The sequence below is a fragment of the Zootoca vivipara genome, chromosome 6, assembly GCF_965207765.1.
Source record: "Zootoca vivipara chromosome 6, rZooViv2.hap1.1, whole genome shotgun sequence".
NCBI lineage: Eukaryota > Metazoa > Chordata > Lepidosauria > Squamata > Lacertidae > Zootoca > Zootoca vivipara.
Window position 1 is genome coordinate 78391204 of NC_142589.1, and position 20656 is coordinate 78411859.

The following is a 20656-nucleotide window of genomic DNA, read 5'->3' on the forward strand; positions in this document are numbered from 1 at the left end:
ACCATAATAAAGGACAAACGTGGTAAGGACCTAACAGAAGCAGAAGACATCAAGAAGAGGTGGCAAGAATACACAGAGGAATTATACCAGAAAGATATGGAGGTCTCGTACACCCCAGGTAGTGTGGTTGCTGACCTTGAGCCAGACATCTTGGAGAGTGAAGTCAAATGGGCCTTAGAAAGCACAGCTAATAACAAGGCCAGATGGCAAGTTCTTAAAGACATGGGAGTGCCTGATCACCTCATCTTTCTCCTGAGAAATCTGTATGTGGGACAAGAAGCTACAGTTAGAACTGGGTATGTAACAATTGACTGGTTCAAAATTGGGAAACGAGTACAACAAGGTTGTATATTGTCTCCCTGCTTATTTAACTTATATGCAGAATTCATCATGCGAAAGGCTGGACCAAGCCGGAATTAAGATTGCCGGAAGAAATATCAACAACCTCAGATATGCAGATGACACAACCTTGATGGCAGAAAGTGAGGAGGAATTAAAGAACCTTTTAATGAGGGTGAAAGAGGAGAGCACAAAATATGGTCTGAAGCTCAACATCAAAAAAACCAAGATCATGGCCACTGGTCCCATCACCTCCTGGCAAATAGAAGGAGAAGAAATGGAGGCAGTGAGAGATTTTACTTTCCTGGGCTCCTTGATCACTGCAGATGGTGACAGCAGTCATGAAATTAAAAGACGCCTGCTTCTTGGGAGAAAAGCAATGACAAACCTAGACAACATCTTAAAAAGCAGAGACATCACCTTGCCAACAAAGGTCTGTATAGTTAAAGCTATGGTTTCCCCAGTAGTGATGTATGGAAGTGAGAGCTGGACCATAAAGAAGGCTGATCGCCGAAGAATTGATGCTTTTGAATTATGGTGCTGGAGGAGACTCTTGAGAGTCCCATGGACTGCAAGAAGATCAAACCTATCCATTCAGAAGGAAATCAGCCCTGAGTGCTCCCTGGAAGGACAGATCGTGAAGCTGGGGCTCCAAGACTTTGGCCACCTCATGAGAAGAGAAGACTCCTTGGAAAAGACCTTGATGTTGGGAAAGATGGAAGGCACAAGGAGAAGGGGACGACAGAGGACGAGATGGTTGGACAGTGTTCTTGAAGCTACGAACATGAGTTTGACCAAACTGCGGGAGGCAGTGGAAGAAGGATTGCCTGGCATGCTATTGTCCATGGGGTCCCGAAGAGTCGGACACGACTAAACAACTAAACAAATAAACTTGAAAAGTATAAATAGAAATAAGAAAAAATGTTTGCTCACCCAATGCATGCAGGGTGAGGGGCAGGTAGTAAATTATAAAAGTAGCAGTAGTAATAAAAATAATCAGCCGTAGCAGGCCAGGGGGTGGGGTGGGGGTGGACACCGCTCCAAGCAATTTATGCAGTGGAACGGCTTAACTTCAGCAGCAAAACTTTAGCTGCAACCTTTGCCTTCTGGTTGATTCCTTGGCCGTAATCCTCCCTGCAAGGGCTGTGGGGACATAAACCGAAGACCACTTATAATGTTTATTTATTAACAATGCCTCCCTGCACAAATATTGTTAATAAATATTCATCATTAGTGATCTTTGGCTGCCCGTACAAATATTTATTTAAAATATTACTGCTTATCGATTTACATATTTATTTGTGCTTTCCCTCCCTGGTTGGAGGCAGCCATGTTCCCAGAGACCAGTCGCTGGAAACCCAGGACGACAGAGCGCTGCCCTTGTGTCCTCAAATCCTGCTTACTGTTTTCCCACAGGCCTCTGGTCAGGGCCGGCCCTGCCATTAGGAAGGATAAGGCATGAACATTAGAGCAATGTGTCCCTTGTGGCCCTCCACTTGCGAGATAGCCCTCTGTTGAATATGAATATTGTCGCCTTGTCGCTATAGAAGTGCCATGCATATGCCAACCCACTCAGAGTCTGTATGAGGAAGCCGCCTTCTTGCCCTTTGCCTCGGGTGGCATAAAATCTTCAGTCGGCCTTGGCTTACATCTGTTCGAGTGGGCTGGCAACCCGGGCGCCGCCTCTTGGGTGCCCGGGCGCCCATCCTGTTGTTCTGTCTTCCAGCTGCCGCCTGGCTGGCTGCCACAGTCCAGAGTCCAACTGATGGGGCGTTGCCTCCATTTATGAGGCTCATCTGTTCTCTCCCCACAGTGCCCCTTCCCCAGTTTCTGGACCCAGCCCTTCCTTTGCCTCTCCCAGGTGGTTTCTGCCAAGACATGCCACTTCACCCGGTATCACCCACCCTCCCTTTCCACAAGCAGGGATTGTTTGCTGTCAATTCATTCCCACTGCCCTGCCCAGCCACTGCAAACAGCTCACCCACCTGTTAATGGCCATTATTGGTTTCCCAGGGACAACAAGTCTTGGGGGTTTATTGTAGCTGCTTCCTCCTAGGGTGTTCTCGCCAGCTCCCGATGCAGCCCGCTCCGCAAGGAGGGCGTTTCAAAGATTTGCTAGCCAAGATAAAGAAGGGAGAGAGGGGCGGAGGTCTCGGGTGAGGAGAATTGGGCTTGAAGCCAGCACCCGAGTTGGGAAGGTACAAGGCTGTCAAATTTCCTCAAAGCACCCTGATGGCACCTTTGTGCCACTTTAAACAGCTGAGGCTCCCCCCACCCCACCCCCCAAAAAATCCTGGGGGCTATAGTTTGATGATTGATTAGGAGACTCCTTTCACAGAGCTAAAATTCCCAGACTTCCCTGGGAAGAGGGATTGGCTGTTAAGCCACTCTGGGAATTGTAGTTGCGTGAGAGGAATAAGGAATCCCCTAACTGCTCTCAGTACCCATAACAAACTACAGCTCCCAGAATTCTTTGGGGGGGGAAGCCATGTTGGTTTGAAGTGGTATTGTAGAGCTTTAATGTTTTGAGTAACCTCAGCAAACAGGTTCACCACTGGCACTCAGGTGGCAAGCCCCCAAGCATTTGGGGGAGGGGGTCTGTCCGCCAGTGGGTCTGTCCCCCTGCCCACATACCTTTGAAACTTTCCCTGCTGGGATGATCACCCCAATTTGACTCCTGCTTTGCGTTTGTTTCATTCAAGCCGCTTTCGATGTATTACTCAGTGACGAGAGGTGAACTCTGCACATGGACAGAACCCTACCTTCCAACATCTTGAGTCCCCAAACTGGGATGCACATCTTCCTGCCTGTGGTCCCACACAAGTCACAGAGACCCAAAGATGTGCTTTTGGGGCAGATGTGTTTGCACTGCCCCCCGCCCCCCACAATGCATGTTTGAGGGCATTGCATGAGATCACGGCCCAGAAAATGTGGTTTTTTAAAAGGGTGAGATCTCGGCGTGAAATTGCACAAGATCTCGACACCCCAAATGACTCATGCGAGAAAACAGGGTGTTCTGTTTTCTCCTGGACACTTGGGGGGATATGCAGGATGTGACGAGGTTGGGGGCTAAAATTACCCAAGCTCTAAAACACCCAGGCTTGCTCTGGCACCTTTCTGTTGTCCGAAACTGCCCTTGTGGGAATTTCGTGAGGTGCCCTAACTCTCTGAGCGCCTGTGTCTTACTAGCACAACCACAAACTTTTAAGAATAACTAGTATTGTGTATTCTTCAGAGCTGGTTGGCTCTTAGCAAAGAGACAGCAGCCAACAGCTCTTGTTCTTCTTGCCCCGAATCCAGTAGATCTCCTCTGTAGCTAGGTGAACCATTTCCCCAGCCCCCTGCAAAATTTATTCCAGGTGAGCTGCTGATGTACAGATGTTTCACGGGTGAAACCGTTTTCCTGGCACGGAGGAAAGCAAAATGGAAAGAGATTTCTGCCTGTCAGGCTGTTAAAAGCACTGGAGCAGCCCAGGCGGATTGACAAATCTCTCTCTGCAACACTAAACCCTGGTGCCCACCTATTTCCTTGCTGCAACCACTAGGCAATCCAAAATAGGAGCAACCCCCCCCCCCGAATTGCGGAATAGCCAACCAGGTTCCCCCTCCCCGACTGCGTCCTTTGAGAAAGGCTGGACTGAGGATGCAGCGGAGGCAGGTGAGCTTCTCACCTGTTGAGATGGGTGGGTCTTGGGCCAGACTTCCTGGCTGCTCCACGCCTTTTGACCCATGTGCTATAAAAGTATTCCGGGTGGCTCTGGGAGGTTTTCCTGCAGCCAGTCTTGATCCACATCTGAGCAGAAGTCAGACTGCGGCACCATGGCTTTTGTCCCAGCACCCGGTTACATGCCCACCTTCAACCCGGTAAGTGTCCAGCCTCCATCTCTCCCTGTGCAACCGGTGCTCTCGTATTCTCTGCAAGAAATGAATAAAATTTGCTGTCACTTACCTGAGTCCTCCCCCCCCCCCACAAAAAGACCTGCTCTGGGATTTTAAAAATGCAATTGTTCTGTTTAACTGATGGCTTTTTCGCACTTAACCAGTCAAATGGGCAGGGTGCAAATAACAACAACAACCTTTTGCCCTGCCCAGGTTCATGCTTCTTTTATAGCTGTTTTTGAGCTCTCTTCCCCTTTTGGCCAAGAACCCCCCCCCCCCGAAAAATACAGCTCTTTAAAGTTGAAGTGCCATGAACGATAATTCGGGTCTTCTGCGAATTGCAGTTGGCTCCAATTCAAAGAGCAGGTTATCGTGGGGGCAACTCCAGAGCAAAAGCGGTTGGACACAGAACTTTAAAGCCCAGAGGAAAGTGTGGATAAGCCCCTACTAATTAATTAATTAATATCAAACAGAAGCGTTTGGCAGCTTCAAAGGGGCCTCTAAGACGCCTTTAAATTTCATTTCAATTTGCATCACAAACAGGTTTTCCTATCTGAAGTTACTGTAGATTTGTGTTAATAAGAAGAAGAATGTGCTACCGTTTTATCTAAGAGTTCTGTGTGTTTCTGAAGCTTGCACTGCCTGGAGTTCGGTTCAAGCCCTCCATTTGAGAACAAGCCCCTCCAAATCTCCCCACTCCCCCAGTCTAAGAACTGCCAGGGCACCATGAACAAAAGTGTGTGCAGTTCCTTTACAAAGCACCCACTGCAACTGGTACCTGGGATTTTAGGCAATTGAGCTGTCCTAGCAAATGGCTTTGACGCCAGTGACTTGCCATCTTTTTTATCAAGGGTGCTAGAAGTCAGGGCATTTGTGACATAGAACACATTCCACAGACTTACCTGTGTGTGTGTCCCCCAACTCCCCCAGTTCCACTTTTATTTTTATGTTTTTAAATAATGCCAGGTGCCAATATAGTTTAAACGACACAATGCAAAATGCTGGGTAATGCCCCTCTAGAAAGCCAGCGGTTGCCACCACTTCGACTCTTTCTGAATTCCTGTTCCTCTACCTATCTCCACTCCTTGCTTGCTCACTTGGAGGGGGCAGGTGAGCAGACGGTAAGAACCAGGGGAAAGAAAAACAGGACAAGGACACCCCCCCCCCAAGGAGTTCACAGTGGGGCAGCCAACTTTGGCGCAGACCTCGGGATATGCCCAGTGAGGCCGACTCCTGACTTTGACATGGGCAGCACCCTGGACGATATCCCAGAATCCTTTACAATGCACAGAGATTTTCCCGGGAGACAAGCTGATTTGTCAAGGAGGGGAAGAAAAGTCCTAAAACTAGGCAATTTACTCAATGCAGCAAATTGAACATTTTTCAAGGTCCTAAACGTGTTTTCTTGTGCTGCTCTGGTTTTGCCAGAAGCGGCTTAGTCATGTTGGCCACATGACCCAGAAAAACTGTTTGCAGACAAACGCCAGCTCCCTTGGTCAGTAAAGTGAGATGAGCGCCGCAACCCCAGAGTCGTCCGTGACTGGACTTATCTGTCAGGAGTCTTTTACCTTTACATTTTAATAATAATAATAATAATAATAAATTTATTATTTATACCCCACCCATTATTAAGGGAAACGGGTGGCACTGTGGGCTAGGGCTTGCCGATCAGAAGGTCGGCGGTTTGAATCCCCGCGACGGGGTGAGCTCCCGTTGTTTGGTCCCTGCTCTTGCCAACCTAGCAGTTTGAAAGCACATCAAAAGTGCAAGTAGATAAATAGGTACCCCACACTGGGCAGCTTCCAACAAAATATTAAAATACAATAGTCCTTCAGATATTAAAAGCTTCCCTAAAGATGTCTTCTAAAAGTCTGGTAGTTATTTTTTCCTTTGACATCCGGTGGGAGGGTGTTCCACAGGGCGGGCGCCACGTCCAAGAAGGCCCTCTACCTGGTTCGCTCCAGTGCTGCTTTTCCTGATGGGAACTTTGCCAGGTATATAATGCACCTGTTCCAATTTCCCTTTTAGCCAGGAACTTGAAGCGTTTGGTCAATTTTGTTGCACTGATTAATCAATGCATGCTTCCTACCCTAGCATAGTGCCTGGCTCCCTAATGTACGGCTAGGGGGGCCATTGGGTTGACACAACAAGGCCTATGCCTTCCTTCAAATGGGGGGGCACTTCAATCAACCCTACCCATCCTGATCTCGCCAGTCCGACCCAGCGGGCAGAAAAATGCCCCTTCCTTGGTGTGTTCTTTTAGTTCCATGCATGCAAAGATCTGATAAGGGTACCTGGCCAGCCAGCCAACCATCCACCTCTTCCTCAATGCACCTTTGCCAAGTTCAGATCCCCTGTGGATAAAAGCAGAACTCATTTGCAGCTTGAACCTCAGCCAGCCTGCTCCACCCTAAGTGAGTTCGTTTCATGGTTGGATGGCTTAATAATTAACACAGCGCTTTTGGCAGATTCCCAACTGACCTTGCAAAGCAAAGGATGAGCTGGCAGCTCGGGTGTATGGACCCGGCCATTCCGAGTTCTCGGTTTTCCAGCCTTAAGTACAATTCTCCACAATTTCTGGACCAGTTTTGCATTTAAAGATAAAGAAAAGGTTATCGGGAAAATGCTCGGGGCTTTTAGTGCAGGTTTTCCCAAATAGGCACCTTTTTGTCGTGATATACATAAGAACATCAGAAGAGCCTACTGGATCAGGCCAGTGGCCCATTTTGCCCGGCGCATGTCCAGATGCTTGTGGGAAACCTGCAAGCAGGATTCGAACGCAAGAGCCCTCTCCCCTCCTGTGGTTTCCAGAAACAGGCATTTAGAAGCTTTGCTGCCTCTTGACAGTGGAGGCAGGGCATAGCCACCAAACACATTTTTTGCATGAACTTGGATCTCGGTATATTGCATCTCTCACACATCCCAAACTTCTTGTCTTTCAGCCCCTCCCTCATACCCAGCCCGTCCCTGGTGGGCTCCACCCCGGCATGTCCATATATGTACAAGGGATGGTTCCACACCATACCAAGAGGTAAGGGGTCCTTTCTGGGTAGGAGGGGTGGCCACAAAAGTAGGACTGACCACCTGAGACCAGCTTACCTGCGAGATCGCCTAAGTCCTTATATGCCCTCTTGACTGCTTTGATCTCCAGAAACCACAGAGCCTAGGGCTTGCCGATCAGAAGGTCGGCGGTTCGAATCCCCGCGACGGGGTGAGCTCCCGTTGCTTGGTCCCAGCTCCTGCCCACCTAGTGGTTCGAAAGCACGTCAAAGTGCAAGTAGATAAATAGGTACCGCTCCAGCGGGAAGGTAAACGGCATTTCCGTGTGCTGCTCTGGTTCACCAGAAGCGGCTTTGTCATGCTGGCCACATGACCCGGAAGCTGTACATTGGCTTCCTTGGCCAATAACACAAGATGAGCGCTGCAACCCCAGAGTCGGTCACCTTTACCTTTACCTTTATCCAGACATGTAGAATGTTGGGCATGTGTTTTAACCTGTTTTCAGCTTATCGTTGATTTTAATTGTTTTCCGAATGCTTAGAAACTGCTCTTATTGATAATTTTATTCTTTTATTATGTTTGGAAACTGCTTTGTTGTTTTTTACATTCAAGTGGTATATACATTTTATCAAACATAATTTTTTTTTATTTTTAAAAAGTGTTCTGCAAAAGCCCACATTCTCTACCAAGAAACTTCCACATTAATGTAGTTTTGTGCAAATGTGGCAAAAAAGAGAGAGCAAATCTGCGTATTCTTTTTATTCTCCTTGCCATAGGTCAGAACAAGAAGCTATGCCATTGCTTCTTCGCTGCTATAAATCCTCATTTAGGCTGCACTTTTATACCCACTTACCTGGAAGGAAGCCCCATTGAACTCAGCAAAACTTTATTCTCCATGGACTATATTGATTGATTTCACGACATTCATATACTGTAACTCTTGATTGTTAATAAAACCTCAAAGCAGTTTTCCAAAATGTGCATATCCCCCTTTAGCTTCAGATACTTTATCCTTAGTACTTGCTCCTTGCATGTTTTGAATCGTATTCCGAAGCAACGAGGACTAGTAACTTGCTTTTTATATACAGTATATTAAAAAAAAGCAATGAGGACTAGCAACTCGCCTATTATTATTTAAACGGAAGCCACCCTTTGAAGGATGCCAAATTCAGTGTGCATCAAGCCTTATGGGAAGTGGGGTGGAAAATGTCAGCAACACAATATAACAGCAAACAGGTTGCCTTCTGACTACATTTTATTGTTTTCCCTGTTTCTTTCCATCCATGGTTTCCAGATTCAGCCTGAACTTTGTCTGTGGCATGAACGACGGGGCTGACATTGCCCTGCACTTCAACCCCCGCTTTGATGGCAAAGACAAGATTGTCTTGAACAGCTTCCAAGGGGGCAAGTGGGGCAAGGAGGAACACCATAGCATGCCACTCCAAAAGGGTTCACACTTTGAGGTCATCATCATCGTCAACCCCGAGGGATACCAGGTTTGTGTGAGCACCCAAGGGTCCCAGAGTTCATCATCTGTTCAGCCTGAATGCAGGAGATGCTGATATCTGTACACTATAGGTTAAATAGCAGCCTCCTGGTCTGATGTAATGGAATGTTCAACAATATTTGACATCAGTATAATTATACAAAATGTGCAAACTACCGGTAGTGCAAACATACTATGATGAGACCAATATAAACGGCCATTCTACAGATGTGCCCCCCCTCCTGCTGCGACAAGCTTTTCTCCCAGATCTGCTTTTCTCCCAGATCCAGAAGAGGCATGAACAGGGTGGAGGAGAGGTTGGCTTCATGCAGGCACAGTCTCCAATTGCTGGGCGGGGGGGGAGAACCCTAGAGACATGGGGACTTAAGCATCTGTGGGGAGGCTGGGACCTTCGGTCTTAGCAACTGCTTCATGGTGGCAGGACCGACCGGAGATGAGCTGCTGTGCCCGTTAGGCCTGACACCCCTGTGTCGATCGTGTCTTTGCTAATAGCTTGCTCTAACTTTCTCAGTGTGATTTATTGCTGGCTCAAAGAGGCTCACTTGCACCTCCTCCTCGTTTGCGTCCTGGCAGATCCTTGTGAACAGGAACCCCTTCTGCACCTTTGGCCACAGGATCCCCCCCGAGCGAGTCCAGGCTGTGCAGGCCAATGGTGACCTGGAGCTGCAGTCAGTGAACACCATCGGAGGAGCCATGATGGGAGGCGGGGTGAGCATCCGATATCATGGAAAGTTTTCAAGGCACAATTTTCACCCTTCTGGACAAGTTTTCGGGGCGCCATGCAGCAGCAGTGGGAGGGGTCAGCAGCAAAAGTGGGTGGAGCAATGGATGTTCATTTACTCCCATGCACAGACACGCCCAATCTATCCTCCAATCAGGCAAGCGAGAATCTTTATCGGAGTCCAAGGACACATTCCAGGAAGGCAAAAAGCAGGTTGCAAAGCAGGGCTTGTAGATAGGGGTGTGGCCTGTGGGTGTGGCCCAAGGAGGGGGTGTGGCCCAAGGAGATGGGTCGGGGCTTGGGGAGAGTGCTAGTAGCCAGATAATGAGTTCTCAAGGCCCACATTTGGCCCCCAAGTCTGAGGTCTCCCACTCCTAATTAGAGATGGGGTGGACTTTGATTCAATTTCCATTTGAAGGCAAATCCGAAACAATATGAAAAGCAAAACACAGCCCTCCTGCAAAATTCACACTTCCCTGAATTTTGCAGGGCAGTTCTCCAAACATCCAGCATTGCCCAAAGTGCATGCAAGAGCAAATAGAGAAGATGGCATATAAGGGAGAAACGGCTTGCAAAATATGTTAGCCAAAACTGCATATTAAATAGTGTTGGCTAGGAGATATTTGCACTAAGATGCTGGTGGGTTTTCATGAGGGTTAAGGGAAAAAATTGCAAATTGCTGCAGGAGTTCGGAGAACCAAACTTAAGATGGAGGAATGGAAAATAGCAGATCCACAAGCAACGAAAATGAAGCAGCAGTCAATAGCTATCAATTTGCTGCCTCTTTGCGATGGCCAAAAACCAGCTGAGGTGGCTGCTTCACTCTACCCAATGGTAGAGCCGGTCCTGTTAAGAGTCACAAAGCAAAATAATGAGTGTCTCTCTGCTGGGCAGGTGCCCGTGGCTGTTTCTGCCATAGGTGCCAAAATAGTGGCAACCCTCACTGGGTACAGGACCCCAAGAATTGGGAGGGGCTTGGGGCATCATCCAGACTGACGCCATTCTGAACCCACGAAAACAGCTTGACCGGCCTCGAGTTCTAGGCTCCTTGACTTGGGGCAGAGCAGGAGAGAGATGACATTCGCTCCCTTCTCCTCCAGAGTTGGGGAACCTGTGTCCTTCCAGATGTGGTTGGACCACAACTCCCAGCTGCCCCAGCCAACCGGCCAATGGTCAGGGGTTGATGGGAGTTGTAGTCCAGCAAAATCTGGAAGGCTGCAGGCTCCCCGTCGCTGATCTAGAGCAGGGTTTCCCAAACTGTTTAACTACAACTCCCATCATCATCTCCAACTAGAAAGGCCAGTAGTCAGGGATGATGGGAATTGTAGTCCGAAAACAGAGACCCAAATTTTGGGAAGAGGCCCACTGCTTCCCCAGCTATGAAGTGGGCGCAGACTAAAGCCCCCCGCCCCACCCTGCTTGCCTCAATCTTCTTTGCTTCTCATTCCGGTGCAGGGAATGCCAGGGCAGCAATATCCACAAATGGGGATGCAGGTGAGTACTGTAAGGAGGAGAGGAATTTATGGGGGCGGGGACTGGGCAGGAGCACAGGTTGTGTTTGGGTGGTGTGTGTGGTGCTGGGGAGATGGGATGAGAGGCAGTGTCACGCAGTGGTTAGAACACTGGGCTATGGCCGAGGCGACCAGGGTTCGAATCCTCGCACAGTCCTCAGCCTAGCCTACCTCACAGGGCTGTTGTGAGGATAAACTGGGGGGGGGGAGGACCGCACACACCGTCTTGAGCTCCTTGGAGGAAAAGGTGGGGCAGATATACATAAACAAGTAGAAATCTATGTCTCGGGAGGCCAAATGGAGAGTTCTGTGCAGGCTCAGAATTCAGAGGTCTGATAAACTCTGCAGCACCACAACTTCAATTGAATGGTCTGTATATACCACACTTTTTTTAAATCGCTTTTGCAAAATTTATTCTCCCGTCTTCTGGATCTCTTGCTCGTTGAGGCAGCAGCAATTGCTCCCAAATTCTCTACAAATCTAATTCAGAAACTCCTCTAGCTTCTGAGATTCCACCAGGGTTTGCCTACACGCATTTAAAGGAAGCAGCCACACACATACATACCAGGTTTCTAGTCCTTATGGCAGAAGGCAGGGCTTAGAAGTGTGATTGAGCAGTTCCGTGCATGCCTTCCATCGTATGGACTAGAAACTCGGCTCGGGTGCTTCCTTTAATGGAAACTGGTGTTCTTGGGAAGCTGGGTGCTGTGGCCAATACCGTTGCCCTGCAACATCCACAAAAGATCACTGGGACCAATTGATTGGATTACAGAATCATATAACTGTAGAGACCCCAAAGGACCATAGACTAAGAGAACAAGAAGAACATACATTTAGAGAATATTGGAGAATGTTTACTGAATGTATGGGGGGGGATTTGTACACCTGAAAACGTTGGCAGCATTAAGATAAATTCAACAGTTCAAATAAGTTTAGATGGATGTAATAGTGGAGTACTGAATGGTTTAGTTTTTGTGAAATATGCAGGGATTTATTATATGTAAAATGAACCATGGAAAGAGAAGAAGGGAAGTCATTGATATTGTAAAGATGTTAAAATTAGTATTTTAAATTGCGAAACAGAAAATTTAAGCGTGTGTGTATGTGTGTACACAGTGGTACCTTGGTTTAAGAAAAGCTTAGTTTATGAACAACTTGGATTAAGAACGCTGCAAACCTGGATGCAGGTGTTTTGGTTTGTGAACTTTGCCTCGGAAGCAGAACATATTTTGCTTCCTGTACCGTGTTTTAGCGGGCCTTTGTGAGAAACACTCTCATAACCTTTCTGATCAGCTCCTCTTCCTCGCCTAGCCTACCTCACAGGGTTGCTGTGCACCTTGCAGGAAAGGTTGGGGTGGAGAGGTAGCAATAAAAGTAACGCTCAGCGCTGCCACCTGCTGGCTTGCTGCCAGAGAGCAAGCTTGCCTTGCCATCCAATCCTCCTCCTCCTCGCTGCCCTCACCTCACCTTGCCTTTGCCAAGCAAGAGTTGGGGCGAATAATGCAAGCAGGGTGCAATGGTGGAGAGGCAGAGGAGGAGGAGGAGGAGAGGGTGCAAGGTGGCTCCTTGCTGGGTTTGGGGCACCACAATACACAAAGCGCAACAGGATGAATAATAACTGTGTACATTTTATTGGTTGTGAGTTCCTTGTATAACACAATCCTTAGGTAAAAACAGGAAATTCCTCAAGGTTACAAGAACAACACAGCTTATGTAGACTGCTGGCACAAGGATGGTGTTATACAGGAAGAAACAACAAGAAAAGATAAGAAAAGAAGAAATGTATTGGGACCAGAAATTCTTGAAAGATTGGAGTAGATATACGAGTTATTTGAAAGACAATTGTAACCAACTGACTACGCTTGTAGGACTGCAAGAAGTTTTGTAAGGAGAACTACAGGAAGTATTGCAGAAAAGATTTATGGGAATGGATTTTAAGTTATGTGTTATTAAAAGTAACAGTGAGGATAACAAACGTAAGATTAAGAGATGAGGTTTGAAAACCATTGATGGAAGTCTCAGGCTAAAATAGCCAAAATGTTGTATAAAATGAGGTGAGATGTTCTGTTTGGAAAATATATGTACAAACTAATAAAAATGTATATCAAAAAGAAAAAGAAAAGAAGGAATATATTATAGGTTATATGAACTGTATATGTTGCACATACTGGGCTAGACCTTTACGTTAGGAAACAACCAATAAAATGTTCACAGTTATTATTATTCAGCCTGTTGCGCTTTGGGTATTGTGATAACTGTATTTGCATAGCAAGGTATTGAATTTGTTTTGGGTTTGGGGCACCAGGCAGATGCCCGATTGTGCCAACCGCTTGACGCTGGCACAGAATTTAGTCCCTGCTTTATAATTTTTCTCTCTCTCTCTTTAGGGCATGATGCCAGGGTACCCGCCTTCCAACCTTCCCGTAAGTACTCCAAATAGACAGGGGGAAGAAAGTGGCACAAAGGTTTTCCAGCAGGCTGACTTGCTTAGAGCTTGAGCAGGGTGGTTAAAGTGTTAGACCTGGGAGACCACGGTTCGAATCCCCGCTGGGCTTAACCTCTCAGCTTAACCTCCCTCACACGGTTGTTGTGAGGATTAAATGAAGAAGCGGAAGAACCGTGTATGGCATCTTTGGCTGCCCGAAGGAAAAGGTAGGGAAGAAACGCAATTTTAAAAAAAAGAAAATAAGGAGAAAGGCTGGTTCAGACGGCTATTTCTTCCTGGTGCTCATGGGATTCGGGTTAGGAGTCTCTGAGTGGATGTTGAACAGGTAAATGACTTATTTGGGGTTTCTTCCCTCACAGGTGATGAATGTCCCCGCTTCCTACCACCCGGTAAGTGTAGCGGGATTTGCTGATATCTTCCTTTCTCTCTCTCCTTGCTGATTCTCAACCAGTCCAGAGCCTGCAATCATCAACTGAGGCCCTTTTCTTTTTTTCTTTTTTTTTAGGGGAAAATCATTTTATTTTATTTTTTTAAAATAATTTTTATTGGATTTTTATACAAACAAGACCAACAAGACATACAGTATATATTCTGTCCCTTCAAATACCCCCCACCCACGAGTCCACTTCTGCCACCAGTGGCACCCGCTGGTGTTGAGAATCAAAGGGGTCCATTATAAGGCTGGGTTTGACCTCCCCCTCCCCCCTCCCCCCTCATCCCCTCTAACTGAGGCCCTTTGCTGTGCAGATCGTGTTTTTGGCTAATAAAGAGTTAGCTCCAACTATCACAGTGTGATTTACTGCTGGCTTGCTGCTGGAAGGGTTAAGTTGCTTGGAATAGGAAAAAGGATTGCTGCGCTCGGTTCCTGCTTGCAGGCTTCCCCTAGGCAGGGGTCAGCAAACTTTTTCAGCAGGGGGCTGGTCCACCGTCCATCAGACCTTGTGGGGGGCCAGACTATATTTTGAAGAAAAAAATGAATGAATTCCTATGCCCCACAAATAACCCAGAGATGCATTTTAAATAAAAGGACACATTCTACTCATGTAAAAACACGCTGATTCCCAGACCGTCTGCGGGCCAGATTTAGAAAGCAATTGGGCCGGATCTGGCCCCCGGCTCTTAGTTTGCCTACCCATGCCCTATGGGCATCTGCCTTGGGGCCTGATCCAGCTATAGGGCTGCTCTGATGTCCTCCTAAACTTGGGCCACATTTCCCCCAGCTTGCCTCTCTTAGCCCCTGAACGGCAAACATCCCTGTGTTCCAGGTACACTGGTAGCTTGAGAAAGTATTGCATGTTGCCTCAAACCATAGAATCTCAGAGTTAATTGGAAGGGACCAAGGGTCATCTAGTCCAGCCCCCTGCAATGAATATGCTTTTGAACTCTCACAGTCATATATCTCTATAAACTCGTGTTTCAGCAAGTGCCATACCGAGGCAACCTCGCCGGAGGGCTGGGATCCAAGAGGACCGTCGTGATGAGAGGATTCATTCCACCGAACGCTCAACAGTAAGCCGTCCTGTTTCTGCCTGTTTCCGTGAATAAGTGGCAACCCTTTTCTTCTAGACCGGGGAATGTCATTAATGCAAAGCCTCAGATCCCCACTGCTCTTCAACCCAATTAGGAGTCCTGAGTTCGAGTTTCATCTTGCTGAATCCCAGAGCTATTAGAGGCTGAAAGTAATAACAAAATGGGGCTTTTCATGCACTGTGCAAGAGAATGAGGAACCTGCAACCGCCCAGCTGTAGTCCAGCAGCTTCTGCATGGCCTCAGGTTCCCCAGGGATCAGTCCATGAAAACTGACAGGCAACAGGTTCAGGTTATGCCACACAAAAGTACTCCTTCCTTCTGTGAAAAATTAGCACATGGCATTCACTTGCGACAAGATGCAGGCGCCGTCGCCTGAAGGTGGCTTTAAGAATGAACTTAGAATGATTCGCATAAGGGGGCAGGCCTGCCAGCTGCAATAAGACGTGCTTGCTACGCAGAGCCCGCATGGTCAGAGGCATTCTACCTCTTAATAACAAAAATTGCAGACAAATTAACAAGGGGGTGGGGGTCTGTTTCCTTTGCACCCTGATTTGTGGGCTCCCCAGAGGTGTCCAGCAGGGCTGTTATAGGAAACAGGAGGCCTTTGATTTGACCCAGCACGGATATTCTTATTTTATTCATTTATTTATTCATTTGTGCCATACACTCGATATACCACTCAATTACAGAAAACCTCAAAGCAGTTTGCAAAACAAATAGAACGGTAAGATTATTAGTGAAAACGGTGAAAGCGTCCAGAAAATTTTAAAAACTTCAGTAAGCTGAAAGCATGCCACTGTTCTAAACACCCATCGAAACAAAAAATAGCTTTTGACAGAGTCGAGTGGAGGCGCCTGCCTGATGCCAATAGGCAGGGAGTTCCAAAGTGCCGCAGTGCTAAATGACTGATTTTAACAAATCCTTTCCTTCCTCCTCCTCTTCTAGATTCCGGATCAACTTCAAAGCTGGCCCGGATACGGTCCTGCACATCAACCCCCGCATGAACGAGCGCGCTGTGGTCAGGAACAGCTTCCTGAACGGCCAATGGGGACGTGAGGAGCGGGAGCTGGCTGTCAACCCCTTCCAAGCCGGGCAATACTTTGAAGTGAGTGTTCATTCGCCCAGTGCTAAAATCTGCCCCAGCCAGGATGGGATTGTGGGGCTGGGGAGCAACAATGCAGTTAAATAACTTTAGACTCTGTGGCAAGGGGCGGGGCGGGGCGTGTGTCTAGAGCAGTCTTTCCCAACCTTGTGCCTCCAGCTGTTTTTGGACTACAACTCCCATCATCCCTAGCTAGCAAGACCAGTGGTCAGGAATGATGGGAATTGTAGTCACAAAACATCTGGAGGCACAAGGTTGGGAAACACTGGTCTAGAGGGTGATGCTAAAATCCAGGGAAGAGGGCCATCGCTCCGTGGCAGTTGCTTTGGGGAAAAGATTTGGGCAATAGATTCCTGCTTCGGGCAAAAGATTCCTGCATTTCAGGGGGTTGGACTAGATGACCCTTGGGGTCCCTTCCAGCTCGACCATTCTATGAGTCTATGGTCCATAAGGGCAGCAGATCCTGGCTTCAAAGAATGACAGTGGCAACTGCGGCACGCTGCTTGGAGACCATATCTGCCCTTTCCTTCCACCCCCATGCCACCCCCTCTGTGTCCTCTTGGTGAAGGCAGACGCTGAGGATCTCGTCTGATCTTTGTTCTTGACCTTTATTCCCCTCTTGCTCCTGATCTAGGTCTTCACTTGGCCCTTCTTCCCTGTTGGGGGGCCACCGCCATTTTGTGGTCTGCCTCAGGGGCCAAACTTTAATCCCGCTTTTCATTTGCGTGAATTGCAAAGCGGCTTACAAACAACAATCGAATCATGAAGTTAGAAGGGACCCTGAGGGTCACCTAAGTCCAAACCCCCTGCAATGCAAGAATCTCGGCTAAAAGCATCCATGGCTGATCGCCCTCCAACCTCGACTTAAAAACCTCCGAGGAAGGAGAGTCCACCGCTTCCTGAGGGAGGCCGTTCCCCTGTCGAACCGCTCTCCCTGTCAGAAAGCTCTTCCTGATGTTTAGTCTGGATCTCCTTCCTTGTATAACAGAGCAGAGTATCGCGGACGCAGCAGAAATCATACAGAATAATTGACAAATCCTCAGCTTAAAAATTGAGCTAAGTTTGGGCCAGCCTTTGCTCTGTGGCAGAAGGGACAGCTCTCATCGGCTGCTTGCGGGTTCCCCCCACAGGAATCTGGTTTGGCCCCTGTGAGAACAGGGACTGGGTGGGCCGCGGGCCTGATCCGGCAGGCCTCTTCTGACGCTCTCCTTCTCCCCCCCCAAAAAACAGCTTTCCATCCGCTGCGGCAACCAGCGCTTCAAGGTGTTTGCCAACGGCCAGCCGCTCTTCAACTACAACCATCGCTACCAGAACTTCCAGCGTATCGACACGCTCGAGATCGAAGGAGATGTGGAGCTTTCGTACATTCAGTACTGAGCCAAGAAGGAGGGGAGCAGCCAGCAGCCACCTGCATTTTCTATGCAACACACCCCTTCTCTCTCCCTCCTTTGGCTTGAGGAAGAAAGGGATTTCTAACTGGCAGCTTCAATAAAGCGTCTTGTTTTGCAGGAGTGTGTTGGGCGCCTGCTTCTTTGCACAAACAGGGCAAGACCTGAATCCCTTTTGGTAAGATGGTACATAATAGCCACATCTTAGGAGCATGGCCAGAAGTTGGAGAGTTTGGGCTCTGGTATTTCTTAGCCACTCATTTCACCCTGAGACCCAAAGGCAAGTGACAGAGACTAAGGGCGCTTGCAGACGACCCGTTTCGTAGAATTGGTCTTGAAAGACCTACATTGGCTCCCAGTATGCTTCCGAGCACAATTCAAAGTGTTGGTGCTGACCTTGAAAGCCCTAAACGGCCTCAAAGGCCCAGTATACCTGAAGGAGCATCTCCACCCCCATCGTTCAGCCCAGACACTGAGGTCCAGCTCCGAGGGCCTTCTGGCGGTTCCCTCACTGCCATAAGCGAAGTTACAGGGAACCAGGCAGAGGGCCTTCTTGGTAGTGGCGCCTGCCCTGTGGAACGCCCTCCCATCAGATGTCAAAAACATAAACAACTATCTGGCTTTTAGAAGACATCTGAAGGCAGCCCTGTTTACGAAAGCTTTTAATGACTGATGTTTTAATGTATTTTTTAATCTTTTGTTGGAAGCCGGCCAGAGTGGCTGTGGAAACCAAGTCATATAAGAATAAGAATAAGAATAAATTATTATTTATACCCCGCCATCTGGCTGAGTCTCCCCAGCCACTCTGGGCGGTTCCCAATCGAGTATTAAAACAACACAGCATTAAATATTAAAAGCTTCCCTAAACAGGGCTGCCTTCAGATGTCTTTTAAAATTAAGATACTGTAGCTGCTTATTTCCTTGACATCTGGTGGAAGGGCGTTCCACAGGGCGGGGGCTGCTACCGAGAAGGCCCTCTGTCTGGTTCCCTGTAACCTCACTCCTTCAGGTATACAGGACCGAGGCTGTTTAGGGCTTTAAAGGTCAACACCAACACTTTAAACTGTGCTCGGAAACGTAATAATAATAATAATAATAATAATAATAATAATAATAATAATATTAATAGGAAGGGACTCCGATGGTCATCTAGTCCAACCCCCTGCAAGGCACAAATTGTTTTGTCCAACATGGAACTCGCACCCATGACCCTGAGATTAAGAGTCTCGTTCTCTGCCAAATGAGTTGAGCATTCACCCAGATTTGTTTACAGCAGCGGTTCGCAAGCTTTTTTCTCTGGGCCGCACTTCCAGAATAAAAATTTGCTCATGCCACACTGAATTTAGGAACACGTGGGGAAATGAAAAGAAACAACTCCTAGCAGTGCTTGATTTATAACATAGAATACATCATAATATTATAATGGGACATCCAGAAAGTATAAAATGATGCTGTTATGTAACAACAGGGAACATTTCCAAAATACAATGACAAACAAGCCTCTTACATACCTACCTTAAGCATTATGCAATCTCAGAGAGAGATGTGTCACACTGAAATGTTTAAATGTTTCTGTGTCCTTGAATCTTCCTGCCACATTTGCTTTCCTCTCCAGCCATGCAAGTGTGGCAACCCCTTTTAGCCCCAGTATTGACCCTCTGCAGGGACGTGGGTGGCGCTGTGGTCTAAACCAGTGTTTCCCAACCAGTGTGCCTCCAGATGTTTTGGGACTACAACTCCCATCATCCCTAGCTAGCAAGACCAGTGGTCAGGAATGATGAGAGTTGTAGTCCCAAAACATCTGGAGGCACACTGGTTGGGAAACACTGGTCTAAACCACAGAGCCTAGGGCTTGCCGATCAGAAGTTCAAATCCCTGCGACGGGGTGAGCTCCCATTGCTCAGTCCCAGCTCCTGCCAACCTAGCAGTTCGAAAGCACGTCAAAGTGCAAGTAGATAAATAGGTACCGCTCTGGCGGGAAGGTAAACGGCGTTTCCGTGCGCTGCTTTGGTTCGCCAGGAGCGGCTTTGTCATGCTGGCCACATGACCCGGAAGCTGTACGCTGGCTCCCTCAGCCAATAATGTGAGATGAGTGCCGCAACCCCAGAGTCGTCCGCAACTGGACCTAATGGTCAGGAGTCCCTTCACCTGTACCTTTACTGACCCTCTGCAACTCCGGATTTCAACCTCTGGAGTCCGGCAAACCTCCTAGAAGTCACTGGAGAGGGTTGTTGTGTTGTTTTCCTTTGAGGAAATGCACTAGGTGAGCATTAGGGGCCCCTGGAGGCTTGTAGAGTATAGCCGTGAAGCTACAGGTGAGGACAGGCAAACAGGTAACATGGATTTGGGGTGGGGTGGGGTGGGGTGGGAAGCTGTAACGAAATAACCCTAGGATGATATATTTGGTCACAGCCTGGATGTATAAGGGTTAATGCATCTCCTACCCTGAGTTACATCACATGCTTGTGGGGTTACGAACATTCTATGAGGAGAAAAAACGGCAGTTAGTGACAGTTGAGTGTTGGGGAGATGAAGCAGGAGAGTGTGAGCGTGGCTGAGGGTGGAATAGGTTTATAGAGTAGTGTTAGGTGAGGAATTGGTGAGGTTTGAAGTTATATGTTTAACAAGAACAGTTCCATTGAAACCACATGCTTGTACACATGAATCTTGAATGCAACCGTTAAGTTCATAAGCCATTAAATGTTAAATTAAAGTTCCATCCATACCATCGTCTGTGTGATCTTTCCAGCAGAGGTATCTATGGCTCATCTGGTGGGGAGACTCATTAAAAGGACAAAACCCCTTATCTAAAGCAGGAAGGAGAGGTTGTTGTCCCTTGAGTGCACCGAGAGGAGGAGGAAGAGGGAGACTGGTTCAAGGGTGACACAGAGTTTCCTCGGGAGGGAGGAAAGCTTTGCAGTGGGGAAAGCTCAAGAGAGGAGAACCCCTTACTGGTGTGTACACTAGGAATAGTCTCATATCCACCTCAGAGCTTAAAAAGATACCGGGCTACGTTTTGGGCTGGAAGAGTGCTTTCATTTAATCTTTAAACCCCAAGCGTTGTGAGGGGGTTTATAAGGAGAATAACTGGGATAGTGTGAGGTGAACTTTACCTCAGGACATCCTCATTAAAGCCTTGCACAATATGAGAAGTAGGTTGTACAATAAAGACAGAAAGTAGAGGACTTTCGTCACAGAAGCTGATTCCAAACAAGCTCAGGCACATGCAGTGA

The 20656-nt window shown here is 47.7% G+C and overlaps 1 protein-coding gene across 2 annotated transcripts; it reads left to right on the plus strand.

The window, feature by feature from the left end:
- The first annotated feature begins 4048 nt into the window (after positions 1-4048).
- Positions 4049-17543, plus strand: LOC118086405 (galectin-4). Of its 2 annotated transcripts, XM_035117979.3 has the most exons (10): positions 4049-4203; positions 7161-7249; positions 8513-8714; positions 9299-9433; positions 10902-10940; positions 13345-13380; positions 13763-13792; positions 14824-14912; positions 15879-16038; positions 17266-17543. In XM_035117979.3, the coding sequence occupies exons 1-10, from the start codon at positions 4159-4161 to the stop codon at positions 17410-17412; spliced, it is 972 nt and encodes a 323-aa protein (XP_034973870.1). In that variant the 5' UTR covers positions 4049-4158; the 3' UTR covers positions 17413-17543. The 2 variants fall into 2 exon arrangements, with proteins under 2 accessions (XP_034973870.1, XP_088528859.1); XM_088672733.1 differs by lacking the exon at positions 10902-10940.
- Positions 17544-20656: the final 3113 nt, after the last annotated feature.

What these genes read in the sequence shown, in the direction of transcription:
- LOC118086405 (XM_035117979.3), top strand. Translation starts at nt 4,159, where the DNA reads ATGGCTTTTGTCCCAGCACCCGGTTACATGCCCACCTTCAACCCG. An exon ending in ACATGCCCACCTTCAACCCG is followed by an intron (nt 4,204 to 7,160) that starts GTAAGTGTCCAG and finishes CTTGTCTTTCAG; the next exon opens with CCCCTCCCTCATACCCAGCC. An exon ending in GAGCCATGATGGGAGGCGGG is followed by an intron (nt 9,434 to 10,901) that starts GTGAGCATCCGA and finishes ATTCCGGTGCAG; the next exon opens with GGAATGCCAGGGCAGCAATA.